The following is a 15,144-nucleotide window of genomic DNA, read 5'->3' as shown; positions in this document are numbered from 1 at the left end:
GACAGTTCCACGCTGGAAATCACTGAGCTCCTGAGAGCGGCCCATTCTTTCACAAATATTTGTAGAAACAGTCTCCATGCACAAGTGCTTGATTTTATACACCTATGGCCGGGCCAAGTGATTAAGACTCCGGATTCTGATCATTTGGATGGGTGGCCAAATACTTTTGGCAATATAGTGTACCGTATTTTTCGGAGTATAAATCGCACCTGAATGAAGGAAAAAAACATATAAATCGCACTGGAGCCCGGCCAAACTATGAAAAAAACTGCGACTTATAGTCCGAAAAATACGGTATTTGTTTTTATGGTATTTCCATATTTTCAATTGTTGCTGCTTTTTGTACAATGTACTTTTGAGATTTTTTCATCTGTTTACAGTTTTCTGATTTTTTAAAAAAAATCTAAAACTATCAACAAATGTAGCATCTTCTTCTGGTGTTATTATATAATGTAGTTGTGTTTAGAGACTTCTGTCCCTCCATGTCGCTGACTAAAGAGGCTAGCTGTAGCGAGCATGACGTCACAGTTGGTTAGCGATGTTGCTCTAGTTTCACTTTCGCTTCTTAAAAGCCGCCCTTGTTCTCTTAATATTTGCCTATTGTGTAGACTGCTGTCCGTGCGGGTATATCTTCAATGTATATAAAAATCACGTTCACTTCACAGACATGCTGACAACGCTCTAGACAGTCACAATGGCGTGCGTTTTAGTAACATCCTGTTTCGGTGGCGCGGTTTTCAGTACATTACTTGTCAATAGTGTGCAAATAGGTTTATTGGCTGGTCATTACATACTGTAAAGACCAGCTAATTTGAATGTTTTATGTTCACGTGGTTTGGAGTTTTGTCAGTTTTCTCGGAGACGGAAGTGTTTGCACGGATCTGTTGGAATTGTTTATCATAAGATTGGTAATAAAAGTTAAAAATAGCGTCAGACTTTGTGATTTCCTCTCGGGGCTATGATATATTACTTTAATTTGTTAAGTAAAGTTAAGTAAAAAAAAAAACATTTTCAAGGTGTGGCGGTAATAAAAATATTGTAGCGGTGCGCCACATTTAGGGGAAACCCTGCAGTTGTAATACTTTTCCACCACTTGTGGCAGTAATGACAATCTCAAACACAAAAATCTGGAGCTGAAGTAATGAAGACATTTCTTTAAGCGCAAAAATTATGCCTAAAGTAGGGAAACTCTATTTTAATTTTTACTTAAATGATTATAAATTGTTACTTAATTACTATTATTTACTGTTACTTTAGTTAGAAAGTATTTATTGTATGTACATTTATTTTCCATCTCTCTTATGCAGTGTATTTGATTAGTATTTATTTTTGTAACCAGGCTGACTATTATAATTTATGTGATTAACACATGCTTTCATATCATTGGACATATCTTGTTAAACTGTAAGTAGGTTAGATCTAAATATTGAATATGACTAAAATCAAGAGTAAGATTATTAATTCAGTGCTCTTCTGTAGCTGAAAAAATTCGGCTCCGAGGGCAAAAAGGTAAGAACTCCTGGTCTAATTGGTTGCCTGACCGTGGTAAATTAAATTTCGGGAAGTAAGATTATTTTCCCTGACCGTTTTAAACACGGGTTTTAACATTAGAGCCTTACATACATGAATATAGTCAGTCACCTTTACATAGGGATGATGTTTGATAAAAAAATTATCGAGTTCGAGCCTATTATCGAATTCTCTTATCGAACCGATTCCTTATCGATTCTCTTATCGAGTCCAGATAGGTTGTTGTATATGGAAAAAAACACACAATATTTGGTTTAACAAATCACTTCACATTCTCTACTGCTCGTTACTATAGTATTACCATATTTGAGTTATTGTGCAGAAATGTGGGGAAATAACTACAAATGTGCGCTACATTCGTTAACCGTGTTACAAAAAAAATTAATTCGACTGATACATAATGTTGGATATACAGAACATACAAACACTTTATTTATTGAGTCAAAAATATTAAAGTTCGATGATTTGGTAAAATTGCAAACAGCTAAAATGATGTGGCATTAAATGATGGAATGGATTAAGTAAAGAAGTTAAACATTGTACTGATATGATCCACTTTAAGAGGTTGTTCAAATGAATAGTGCTTACAAAGTACAAAGAAGAAGAATTATGAGAAATACTTTCAACATTATTGAAAATAAGATATTCTTCATCTCAGTATATTAATAATGACTGAATTAATTAATTACATATTACAAAACTGTTGTATATACTAATTCACAGATATTTTATTATAAAAGGTCAGTAAAAGATGTATATATTTGTAAACACTATGAAATGGGGAAAGGGGTAGGATTAAATAAGCTTTACTTCTTCCTACTCTAAAGTGAAATGATACGAAACTGATGTATTATACTGTAAGTGTGTTCATGTTCCAAATAAAGTAAAGAAATAAAGAAAGCACTAGTTTATTAGACAGACTTGCAAACTCTGTCGTGATGTAGGCTACAAGTTAACGTTAACGTTATCAGACACATACAAAAAGGCTCACGTTAACGTTACCGTTAGCCACTGACTATGCTTAGGTAACGTTAGTCTACCTAACATTACTGCAGTCCTGGTTGACATAAGAGGTAACGTTACTACAAGTGAGCAGATATGGAAATTAACCGGCAACAGTTAACGTTAGTTACTCACCGGCGTCACCGCTACTGTAGCTGGGACTTGGGCAGCTGGCAGAAGAAGAGGGGCATTCTTCGTCGTCTCTGCCGCTGCTTCAACATGCTTGTTGTATTGCTTGTTGTATTCCCCCCCTTACACGAGAGCGAAGCCTGGCAATAATTGCATACTGCCACTTCCTCGTTTTTTTTTGGTGAAATGAAGCCATGCCTTGGAGCGCTTTTTCCGGTCCATTTTGTTCCTGCTTTTCCTATCTGCGCCTAATGACTGAGCTACGTGACGTAATTTCTTGTGATGTCCTACGGGGCATTTCTTGTCGGGACGGGATTCATTCCCAGGTATTCGAATAAAGAACCAACTCTTTTTCTTTACTATAGTGGCCCGTCCACGCAATAAATGCCAGTCGTTATACCAACCCGGCTGTCACACAACGCTTCCTTACCTCCCTTGACCAATCACTCTGTGGACCATCAATCAGGCAAAGTGCTGTGGACAAATGGAAATGCTTGCGTGATACCATCTACGACCAAGCCATTGCAACATATGGGAAGAGAACGAGAGGAAATGCAGACTGGTTTGAGGCTAGTGCTGCAGTGATGGAGCCAGTTATAGAGGCAAAGCGTACCGCTTTCCTCAAGCACAAGGGAAACCCCTCACAGAGGAACCTTGACGCCTTGAGAAAGGCCAAGAGCGAAGCCCAGCGAATGGCACGTAGATGTGCCAACAACTACTGGCTTGAGCTCTCCTCAAACATACAAAGGGCCTCGGACACGGGAGATATCAGGAGCATGTATGAGGGGATAAAGCAAGCAACCGGCCCGTCCATCAAGAAAACAGCACCACTGAAAGCAAAGTCTGGTGAAGTCATCACTGATCGCAACAAGCAGATGGGAAGATGGGCCGAACACTACACGGAGTTATATGCCACTGAGAGTACTGGGTCAGAGGAGGGTCTGAATGGAGTTGCAAACCTGCCTGTTATGAAGGAGCTTGACAAGGAACCCACGCAGGAAGAGCTCAGCAAAGCTATTGACAACCTCGCATGCGGCAAGGCCCCAGGTGCTGACGGGATAACACCTGATGTCATAAAACTTGGGAAACCTTCTTTACTGCCGCACCTTCACGATCTCCTCTGCCTCTGTGGGAAGGATGGAGCCGTCCCCCAGGATCTGCGTGACTCCAAGATTGTCACACTGTACAAGAACAAGGGAGACCGTAGTGACTGTAATAATTACCGCGGCATCTCCCTGCTTAACATCGTGGGGAAAGTCTTTGCTAGTGTCGCCCTTGTTAGACTCCACCTCCTTGCAGAACGTGTCTACCTTGAGTCACAATGTGGCTTTAGGGCAGCAAGATCCACAGTGGACATGATTTTCACCCTTCGGCAGCTGCAGGAGAAGTGCCGGGAACAGAGGAGACCCTTGTATCTCGCCTTTGTTGATCTCACTAAAGCATTCGACCTTGTCAGCAGAGATGGTCTCTTTAAGATGCTTGCAAAGATCGGCTGCCCCCCAAAACTCCTCGTCATAAGATCATTCCACGAAAACACACAGGGTTCCGTCTGTTGGGAAGGAGGAACATCAGAGGCCTTTCCAATCCGCAGCGGCGTAAAACAGGGCTGTGTTCTTGCACCAACCCTCTTTGGAATTATCTTCTCCCTCGTTCTGTCTACTGCTTTCGGCACATGTTCAGAAGGTGTCTCCCTACACACGAGAGCTGATGAGAAACTTTTCAACCTTGCCCGTTTGCGCTCCAAGACCAAGGTGACCAGTGTCCTCCTGAGGGAAATGCTTTTTGCTGATGATGCAGCTCTAGCATCCCACACCGAGTCTGGGCTCCAGAGGCTGATGGACAGGCTTTCATCTGCCTGTAAAGAGTTTGGTCTCACCATCAGCCTAAAGTAGACCAATGTCATGGGCCAAGATGCTGTAACGCCACTCTCCATCTCCGTCGACAATCAGACTCTGGAATGTGTCCACACCTTAACGTACCTTGGATCCGCAATCTCCAGTGACTTGTCACTCGACACCGAACGTGCCACCCGTCTTGCGAGAGCCGCCACAGTGTTGGCCAGGCTGTCCAAAAGAGTATGGTCGAACAACCAGCTATCCACACGCACTAAACTCCAGGTCTATCTGCGTCATTAGCACACTGATGTATGGCAGCGAGGCCTGGACCACCTACACCAGACATGAGAAACAGCTAAACAGCTTCCACCTGCGCTGTCTTCGCCGCATCCTGGGAATCTCATGACAGGACAAAGTTCCCAACATGGAAGTCCTAGATCGTGCTCACTCCACCAGCCTGTTCACCATGCTCAGCCAACGCCGCCTCAGATGGCTTGGCCATGTCCACAGGATGGACCCCAGCCGGCTCCCCAGAGCTGTCCTGTACGGCGAACTGTCAACAGGCTCCAGACCCCTTGGTCGCCCCCGACTGCGTTTCAAGGACGTGTGCAAACGTGACATGAAACAGGCAGGCATCAACCACAACAACTCGGAGGAAGCTGCAAAAGACGGCGACGTTTGGAGGCAGACTGTTGCTACAGGAACCCGCCGTGCCGAGGAGAAGCACATCTCCTTGTTGCAGGCGAGGAGACAAAAGCGGAAACTGCGTGACGCGGGACCTGCTCCTGTGTCAGAACCCTCCACATACGTCTGCGCCAACTGCACCAGAGACTGTCACTCCAGAGTGGGGCTGTACAGCCACAGCCGCCGCTGCAAGAAAGAATGAACTCCCCAAGGCGCAACCCATCGTCACTACTGATGGACGCCTATGAGTGGTCTCGATAACGGGTACCGGTTCTCAAAAAGGGATTAGAGTCCGAGGACTCGGTTCTTTTCTTATCGAACAACCGGGAAAACCGGTTTCGAGTATCATCACTACCTTTACACTGTTTTACCCAATAAAGAAGCGTTTTACTTGCTGGTAGCCGAAAGGTCCTCCAAGCGTCTTTGCTCTGACTATCCTCGAGGCTTCCAGCACGGCCACGATGTGGGAGTACTTGGTCAGTCACACGTCTGTGTGGAGCTGCCCCCTCTGTCATTGCAAATATTAAAATATCACCGTGCTGTTTTGTCCAAATCTCACCCAACAGTCAGAAAAACATTAGCGCTATTACATCTTTTAATGCTATCGTTTTATTATTCGACCCCCCTCTATCCAAATCTCTCAAAACCTGTCCCAAATGTTTGGGCTACGTGGTAATAATTAAATGTTAATAATATTCAAACCATAATAGTACAAATGTTTAGTTTTTTGGACTGCACAATCATTTGAGACAAGTTTGGTTAGATTGGGTTCGAACAAAGTGTAAACAAAAACAACAAAAACTGTATTTTAGAATAACTGAAAAACAATAACAGCTCAAACTCAAATTTACAGCATGAATGTAGCTGAAACCTGTATCACGATATAAGTGTTTCATATCAATCGATATTGATAATGATCATTTTATGACCTATGGAAAATAAAGAGCAGGAGAAAAATGTATTTTGAAATATAACCGTCATCTGATTATAATCCCTCAGCTATCAAGACAGAAATGAAATGTCAACACAAGCATGGAAAACACTCAATGTGAAGAAAATGGTAAAATTGCATTAAACACTTAACAATACACTTTTAAAATGAAGGTGCAAAAATAAGGAATATGTAATAAAGTGTAAGAAAATAGTGCAAAGTGTGAAAATGGAAACATAGAGAAACCTGACAAGAACTATTTTCTGCAGTTTTAGTGCCAGGAAATTACAGATGTGCTCTAAAGCAGTGGTTCTCAACCTTTTTTCAGTGATGTACCCCCTGTGAATTCTTTTTTAATTCAAGTACTCCCTAATCAGAGCAAAGCATTTTTGGTTGAAAAAAAGAGATAAAGAAGTAAAATACAGCACTATGTCATCAGTTTCTGATTTATTAAATTGTATAACAGTGCAAGATATTGCTCATTTGTAGTGGTCTTTCTTGAACTATTTGGGGAAAAAAGATAGTTTTTTATTTATATTTATAAAGGATGTTTGAATTGTTGCTATTTTTAGAATATTTAAAAAAAATCTTGCGTACGCCTTGGCATACCTTCAAGTACCCCCAGGGGTACGCGTACCCCCATTTGAGAACCACTGCTCTAAAGGGTCAGCACGGCTAAGGTGGTGTGGTATTACCGATTACAAGCGCCTTGGTCTGACTACGGCCCGTTTGGGGGAAAAAATCCAAAAAGTGTCATTCTGTCTCGATGACTTTTCCTCTTTTATCCACAATTTCTTCATTTTGACTTTCTCTTCTCACTCCATGCAAAGAATCAAGCAAAAATGATAGTTGATACTGTCACCTGATTGGCTGTTAGCGAGCAAGTGTTCATTTAACCAACCTTGCTTCCATACTTCCACTTTCTACCAAAAAAAATAATACATATTGAACATTTTATCGAATGCTTTTTTATTGATAGTGATAACTTTTCTATGGGGATATATATTGACATGGTTTTATCGCCCAGCCCCACATATTTGCATGGCTCAAGGTTTTAAAAGTGGAAAGCAGCTTCCTGCAAATTATCCCCCTTGACAGACTACTTTGTCTTGTTCTCTCAGCCTGCCCCATCCATGGAACCAATAAGCAAGCGTCTAAAAGTTATTGAGGAGGTACTGTCAACTGCACCTTTTTAAGTCACCTAAAGTCTCTTCACTGTGTTTTGAGTCGGTGTAAAAACTACAGTGGTATTTTTGTTTGCAGGACAGGGCATCAACATCCATCCAGGCAGCAGATAGCACGGCAATCAACGGCAGCATCACCCCCACAGATAAAAGGTAAGAAGACTCGTGACTAGCACTTTTTTTTTTAAAGTGGTTCTTCCCCACTTCTGCCACACTCTAGTTACTTTCCAGTCTGTTTCTTTGGGAAAATGTGCAAAAACTGCAATCAAAATACCATAAATCAATATTCTTCTTTTTTTTCCCAAGAATCACTTGAACTTTAGACTTGATCAAAATGACCAAACTACAAACCAATTTAGAAATGTTAACCTCTTAAATACATTCATTTTGAGTAAAAAAAAAAAAAATTGTAATTACTATTTTTCATCAAAATAATACAATTATAATACAATCCTAATTCCAAAACCAAACCCGGCCCAGCAACATTCAGAATGGCAATCAACAGGGCAATTAAGGACACAAACATGACACAAAACAATCCAAAAGTAGTCAAACAAAAATGAATATCAACAACAGTATCAATATTAATAAGAATTCCAACATAGCAGTGATTAGAAATCCCTTATTTACATTATCATCACAGCCATTTATAAAAAATAAAATAAAAACATATAAAAAATGAATAGTCACAGTGGCTTACACTTTCATCACATCTCATAAGCTTGACAACACATTGTCCAATATTTTCTAAAATGATAAAAGAAGTCGTATTTTAGGTTAATTTAATAGTTGAAACAAATTTTAATAATGCATCCCATATTTCAATATATGACTCATTACTATCAACTAAATGCAGTATTTTCTACGGATATAATTTCCATAGCTTGTGTATACCAGTCAGTATGAGTTGGACTATCATCTATCCATTTTTGTTAATATTGGTGTTTTTGTTATGATGCATATTGAAAGAAATGCATTTTTACTCTTTGATGACATGTTACTAAATTGATACAGATCACCAAGAATACAGGTTTGCAGTGTCACTGGGGTGTTTATATTTAGGAATGTGATTGCTTCTTTTGTTGTTTTAAACCATAACTCTTTTATTCTCTGACATTCCCACAATAAATGAACAAGAAGTTTTTGTTTGTTAAATAAGTTATTTTTTTCTATATCATGATGCATATTAGGGGGATGTTTTTCATCTTTGTCAAAGATCAACAACAAAATTGATTTGGTTGTATTTTTTTTATGTAGTGCCAGATACTAGCAGTGTTAATGTTTAGGCACCCAATGATTCGATCCGATTCCTGGTGGTGGCGATTCGTTTCAAACGATTCTTGAAATTTATTTGGCATGAGAATTATTATGAAACTTTTGAGAGGTAGTCACCTGAAATGGTTTTCACTTCACAGGTGTGCTTGAAGCTCAGAGAGTGAATGTCAAAAGTGTGCAAAGCAGTAATCCGAGCAAAGGGTGGCTATTTTGAAGAAACTCGAATATAAAACATGTTTTCCGTTATTTCACCTTCTTTTGTTAAGTACATAACTCCACACGTGTTCATTCATAGTTTTGATGCCTTCAGTGACAACTTACAATGTAAATAGTGATGAAAATAAAGACAACACATTGAATAGGGGAAGGTGGAGTCCAAACTTTTGGCCTGTACTGTACCGTATTTTCCGCACCATAAGGCGCCCTGGGTTAAAAGCCGCGCCTTCAATGAACGGCATATTTCAAAACTTTGTCCACCTATAAGCCGCCCGGTGTTGTAAGCCGCATCTAACTGCGCTAAAGGAATGTCAAAAAAACAGTCAGATAGGTCAGTCAAACTTTAATAATATATTAAAAACCAGCGTTCTAACAACTCTGTTCACTCCCAAAATGTACGCAAATGTGCAATCACAAACATACGTATATCAACATGGACAGAGCTGCGTGAAAAAAGCCACCCGGCCTCTAAACTTACCTTAACCACTCGCTCATCTTTTCTTCATCCATCCCTTCGAGTTAGCTTTTATGATGACGCCGGCTGGAAAGGTCTCTTTTGGCAAGGTCTTCCTTTTGAATATCACCATGGGTGGAAGTTTCTGGCCATTAGCATGGCAAGCTAGAACCACAGTGAAGGATGACTTCTCATTCCCTGTGGTGCGAATATTCACCGTACGTGCTCCCGTTCCACAGTGCGGTTCACAGGAATATCAGTTGCTGTGAAATAGTAATCCGTGTGCGGATGGAGAGATTGCGTCTTTTCATGAACCGGATCCCTGTCGTTTAGTAGGAGCCATTTTGTGGTCTTTACAGATGTAAACACACAAAGGAAATGAAACGTACGGTGATATCCGCGCGCTTATTCTTCTTCTACGCGGGCGGGTGGTTGCTTACAGTAGAAGAAGAAGCGCTTCCTGTTCTATGGGGGCGGGTGCTTACCTTGGCGGTTGCTTGCGTAGAAGAAGAAGCGCTTCCTGTTCTACCGGGAAAAAAGATGGCGGCTGTTTACCGAAGTTGCGAGACCGAAACTTTATGAAAATGAATCTTAATATTTATCCATATATAAAGCGCACCGGGTTAAAAGCCGCACTGTCAGCTTTTGAGTAAATTTGTGGTTTTTAGGTGCGGCTAATAGTGCGGAAAATACGGTACATATTTTGAAAATCATGTATCGTTTAAGGATAGGAATCATGGGTCGGATGTGAACCCTACCAGATAAGTCCATGGAAACATGTAGATCACATTATTACAAACAAAAAACTTGACACATTTACCCCGACACTACAGACTTTCTATGACAGCACAATATGTGAACAGCAACAGGTGTCCTTAAATGCTGAAGAGAATATTTCCAACTGACACCCTCCGAAGAGATTCCAAGGGCCCGTCTCTGCTTTGAGTGACAGAGCACGGCAGAATCTTGCAGGCAATCTAACACGACAAAGTTCCTCACAGTACTGCACAACAAAAATAACCACAAGGAGAGTTTCACTTGTTTTGTCCTGCCGGCAGTGGAGAAGGGTTCAGTCCCAGGTCTGTTTCAGTCTCTTCCAAAGGAAAGCAGACCACTCGATAGAAAGAAGGCTCTATGCTGGGAATGTTAAGCCAGGACTTTTTTCTATGATTTAATTCTCACCAGCTGAGATGCAACAAAGATGATATTTAATTGCATAAAGAGGTTGTGCTGCAAGGAGACTGCATTTCTGAACTCTCAGACCCTCTGGGAATTTGCCATGTCTCTAAAACTCCACAAATCACTGCAAATTATGTGCAACCTCAAACTTTGTCTAATGCCTGCAACTTCCCCTCACATTTTAGCCAACCAGCATCAATTTGCTTCTGAGCGGCGCACATCGGCTGTCTAATCAAAACTTATGATTGTGTAGACGAAGCAGCAACAAAAACGGGTTAGAATATCAACTCTTAACTGAGCAAGTACCGTAAAATCTCGATTTACGAACTCAACTGGTTCTTGAACCAGTACTAACCCAAATATCACTGTACTAATCAATTGAAATCGGTACTATACCACCTTTGGAAAAGTACCGGTACCGCTTTTTCATCTGAGTGCCGCTTTGCGGCGGAGACTGCAGAGCCTAGGCACATATTGTTGAGTGTGTAAAAAACGCACACACAGGGCATACAAACAATAACATGGAGAGGAAAAATGGCAAAAAACTACAACTCTACTGGTTAATAAAGAGTGTGATGAAGTACATTATGGCGGTATTTGGGCTTCAAAACTAACAACAAAAACCAGACATCCACCATGTTATTGACACTCCTGCACATGCTTACGCTACCTATCCTAACTTGCCCACTCACTCACTCATGTCACTCACCCCACATACTGCCATTTTTAAAGGATCACACACACACACACACACACACATACGCTACTCTCACTACAGCTGCTTTAAAACACGCCTTGCCAAATGTGGCGATTAGTATTAGCACCTTTTCTTCAAACTTAGGTAAACATTTAAATAATAGGCATTCAGATCTGTACAAGAAGTTTAAAGAGTGACAGGTAATAATGTAGTTGTTACACCTGTCCTGCTGTTCGGTCCGGTGCTGATCGTAGTCGAGGAGCACAGGGAAGACGTTACCTTCAGGGTCAATGCCATTTCAATGCCTTTTAATTTATATTTTAACCTAGTAAAATTGTTCTTTGAGTGTTTAATGTGGTGTAAGATTTTCTGTCAAAATAAAGCCAATATAGACATTTTTCGTAGTTCCCTTTATTTGGAAAAATATCGATATACATTTTGGTACCAGTACTAGATTATTGGTATCGGGACAACCCTACTTTGAAGACACTAAAACATATATGGATCAACAATCTCTTCATTATCTAAATAACACAACTGTCAACGTGCGCACACTCACACACAAAAGTCCCTGTGGTGCTCTCAAAAATAATTAATGAATTACAAGTTGAAAAGCAAAACTGTCTGCGAACAGCAGACTACGTGCTGTCACATCATGCTGTCACGAGGCGAAGAAGAAAGAACGGGAAGTGTGTGTGAATTCCTCCTTCTTTCCAGGCTGCGTTGTTGGCTTCTTTGAACCCACATTGAGTAACAAAATAGACAAAATGTCTGCGCCCCGTGTTTAATGTACTGCACAGGAAGTGATGTCATCAAAATGGCAACGCCCAAAGGTTTCCAGCAGCGCACACAATGACTGAATGCACCGAGACACGGTCTGCACACAGGCCTATTTGGCCCGATTACAAGGTTTGTCAACCCAAAAGTTAGACCCAACCCAAATAGAAAGATTCGTAAATCAAGGTTCAGCTGTATATTTATCATTTGTATTTATAAATTTATGTAACCTTTATTTACCCAGGGTAAAGCAATTAAGAATGTTTTATTGGCGATGTTGACCAGGCAAAGAGGCAGCATTTACATGTTAGAGATGTGGAAGTGTGATAATAATCCATGTCTCATTGACAACAAAAACACTTTTCTCTAAATGCTCCTTCAACTGCCAGATGTTCATGCCGATGTTCGTTTTAAAAATAACTAGATATGCAAAACTAAATTATGTACAAAGAGGATTAAAGTAAGGTAGGGATGTCCCGATCCGATATTTGGATCGGATCGGCTGCCGATATTTGCCAAAAATTGCGTATCGGCAAGGCATGGGAAATGCGATCCAGATCCAGTTTTAAAAAAAACTCCGGTCCGTGTTTTCCAACGCACCTATTTAAATAATACATTCCACTTTACTGCTGCTCCGTAATTTCCGTTCTGCATTTTCCAGCACACCTTCAACACATCCACAATTCTCACGCAGTTGCTTTTAGCTGCTGGCATTACACGACAGGCTCTTCTCACTCTTTCCTGTGTCTCCCTCGCACAGACAGCGAGCGCACCTTCTTACACACGTCACATACTGTCACGACATACGTCACATACTGTCACGTCATACGTCACATACATATATGTCCTCTCCCAGCAGAGAGCGAGGTAGCGGCATGGCTAACGTTAGCTGTGATGCTAGCGCAGCCGCTAAGGTGCGCGCCTGCTCAAGCGTCCTCTGCGCACGGCAAATCTATGCCACGCACAAAATCAAATAAAAAAATAAGCGCATAACAATTTTCGACACACGGACACGACAGAGACAACAGTTTTCGTCATCATTGTTCAAATATTGTGACGTCTGTCGAGACGCTTATCTCCATTCGGTGCCACACGTCCACACCATCAAAATGCAGAGGCAAAAATTTCCACAACACCGTATGAAAAAAATAGTGATTTTTTTAGTTGTGATTTCCTTCTCTGCATGAAAGTTTAGAAGTAGCATATATTAATGCAGTATGAAGAAGAATGTTTTAATGTAGACATGCAAGCCTTGAAAGAAAATTTTGAAAATCAAGACTACATTTCCTGCAAATGGGTGCATTTCTACCCTATATTTTAACTTTAGATTTATTCTCATATCAAACTCTTTTGGCTGTCTTTTTGACACTTACATCAGGCGCCCCCCTCCACACCCTGGATTATAAATAATGTAAATAATTCAATGTGATTATCTTGTGTGATGACTGTATTATGATGATAGTATATATCTGTATCATGAATAACAAGTTGAAAAACTTATTCGGGTGTTACCATTTAGTGGTCAATTGTACGGAATATGTACTTCACTGTGCAACCTACTAATAAAAGTCTCAATCAATCAATCAAAACACATAGTATCATCATACTGCTGTGATTATATGCATCAAGTGTTCATTCAAGGCTAAGGCAAAATATCGAGATATATATTGTGTATCGCAATATGGCCTTAAAATATCGCAATATTAAAAAAAGGCCATATCGCCCAGCCCTAGTTCAATGATGCCATTTCTGTTTGTCATGTATAATTTTGTCTATTTTGTGTTTATCCTTGAATAAACAGGTCAGTTTCTTGTTACCAACCATTGTGTATTATTCAAACTCCCCTAATTCAGCTGGCTAGTTATCAAGAGTACTAAAACCCTTTTCAACATGATTCTGACAACTACGTAGGCTAAATAACTTTAAACTTTAATAAATGCTCAGATAGGCCAGTATCGGTCAGTATCGGTATCGGTCAGTATCGGTATCGGATCGGAAATGCAAAAACAATATCGGTATCGGATCGGAAGTGCAAAAACCTGGATCGGGACATCCCTAAAGTAAAGGATATTAAATGAGCTCAAATATACCTACAAATGAGTATGTACATACAGCTAGCCTAAATAGCATGTTAGCATTGATAAGCTTGCAGTCATGCCTGATTAGCACTCTAACAAGTCAATAACATCAACAAAGCTCACCTTTTGTGCATTCACGCACAGTATAAAATGTTTGGTGGACAAAATGAGGCAAAGGAGTAAACAAACTGTTGCGTCACAGTCTACACTAAGATGAGTTCTCACCGCCGAAATTAGGACAAAACGATGTTCACCAAATACACTCATCAGTGAAGCATACGCACAAATATATTAAATAGTGGGCTTTCTAACAATTGGGAAGGTTTGTGTCATGTTTGTCCTCAAACAAAAAAATTACTAAAACAAAAAATAATTTCCCCCCCATCTTTTTCCATTTTCAGAACTTTTTAAAAAATGCTCCAGTGAGCCACTTGGGCGGCACTAAAGAGCCACATGCGGCTCGAGAGCCACGGGTTGCAGACCCCCGCTTTAAGCAATGGAGCTGATGTTAAATACAACAAACAATTGTGGAATAATGTCTGAATGCAGACACTAATTATTAAACATATGACACTTGTGCATTTACATACCGTAGTCTATTTGAAGTCCTCATGTGTTGATCCTTTGTGTTGATCCTTTTTTCCCCTGTTGCCCTCAGGATAGGGTTCCTCGGTCTAGGGCTGATGGGGAGCGGTATCGTCTCCAACTTGCTGAAAATGGGCCATGTTGTCACGGTGTGGAACCGCACAGCAGAAAAGGTACAGAATGACATGCTTGTCACAAAAAAAGCTAATTCAGTGCAGTATATTATAAAAAAAAACGGTAAAATGCGATGAAATCACTGTCATTAGTTTCTTTTATCTACAACTTTGGATGAAAGATCTCATTTGAAAATGAAACATTCCTACCAAGTATTGATATTGCTGGGTTGCACGTTGCTTCATGTCCACTTGTTATTGGCAGCAAACAAGCTGTTGAACAAATTACACTATCTGAACACCATTGAGTTAACGCTGATCTCTTTGTCAAAGTCTGAATTAACTGAAAAATACAAAACCAGTGAAGTTGGCACATTGTGTAAGTAATTAAAAACAGAATACAATGATTTGCAAATCCTTTTCAACCTATATTGAGTTGAATAGACTGCAAAGACAAGATTCTGAATGTTCCAAC

General features: G+C 40.3%; 1 protein-coding gene across 2 annotated transcripts in view; it reads left to right on the top strand.

Annotated features, from left to right (window-relative positions):
• The window catches only part of glyr1 (glyoxylate reductase 1 homolog (Arabidopsis)), a 65,087-nt gene that overhangs the window by 28,700 nt on the left and 21,243 nt on the right, over positions 1-15,144 (top strand). For both annotated transcript variants that reach the window (XM_061981636.1, XM_061981635.2), the window contains 3 exons: positions 7,233-7,283; positions 7,375-7,448; positions 14,630-14,729. In XM_061981636.1, coding sequence (XP_061837620.1) covers positions 7,233-7,283; positions 7,375-7,448; positions 14,630-14,729 — 225 coding nt within the window. The remainder of the gene's footprint in view (positions 1-7,232; positions 7,284-7,374; positions 7,449-14,629; positions 14,730-15,144) is intronic.

Source organism: Nerophis lumbriciformis, linkage group LG24 (assembly GCF_033978685.3).
Source record: "Nerophis lumbriciformis linkage group LG24, RoL_Nlum_v2.1, whole genome shotgun sequence".
Classification (NCBI taxonomy): domain Eukaryota; kingdom Metazoa; phylum Chordata; class Actinopteri; order Syngnathiformes; family Syngnathidae; genus Nerophis; species Nerophis lumbriciformis.
This window is presented reverse-complemented; position numbering and strand designations above follow the sequence as displayed.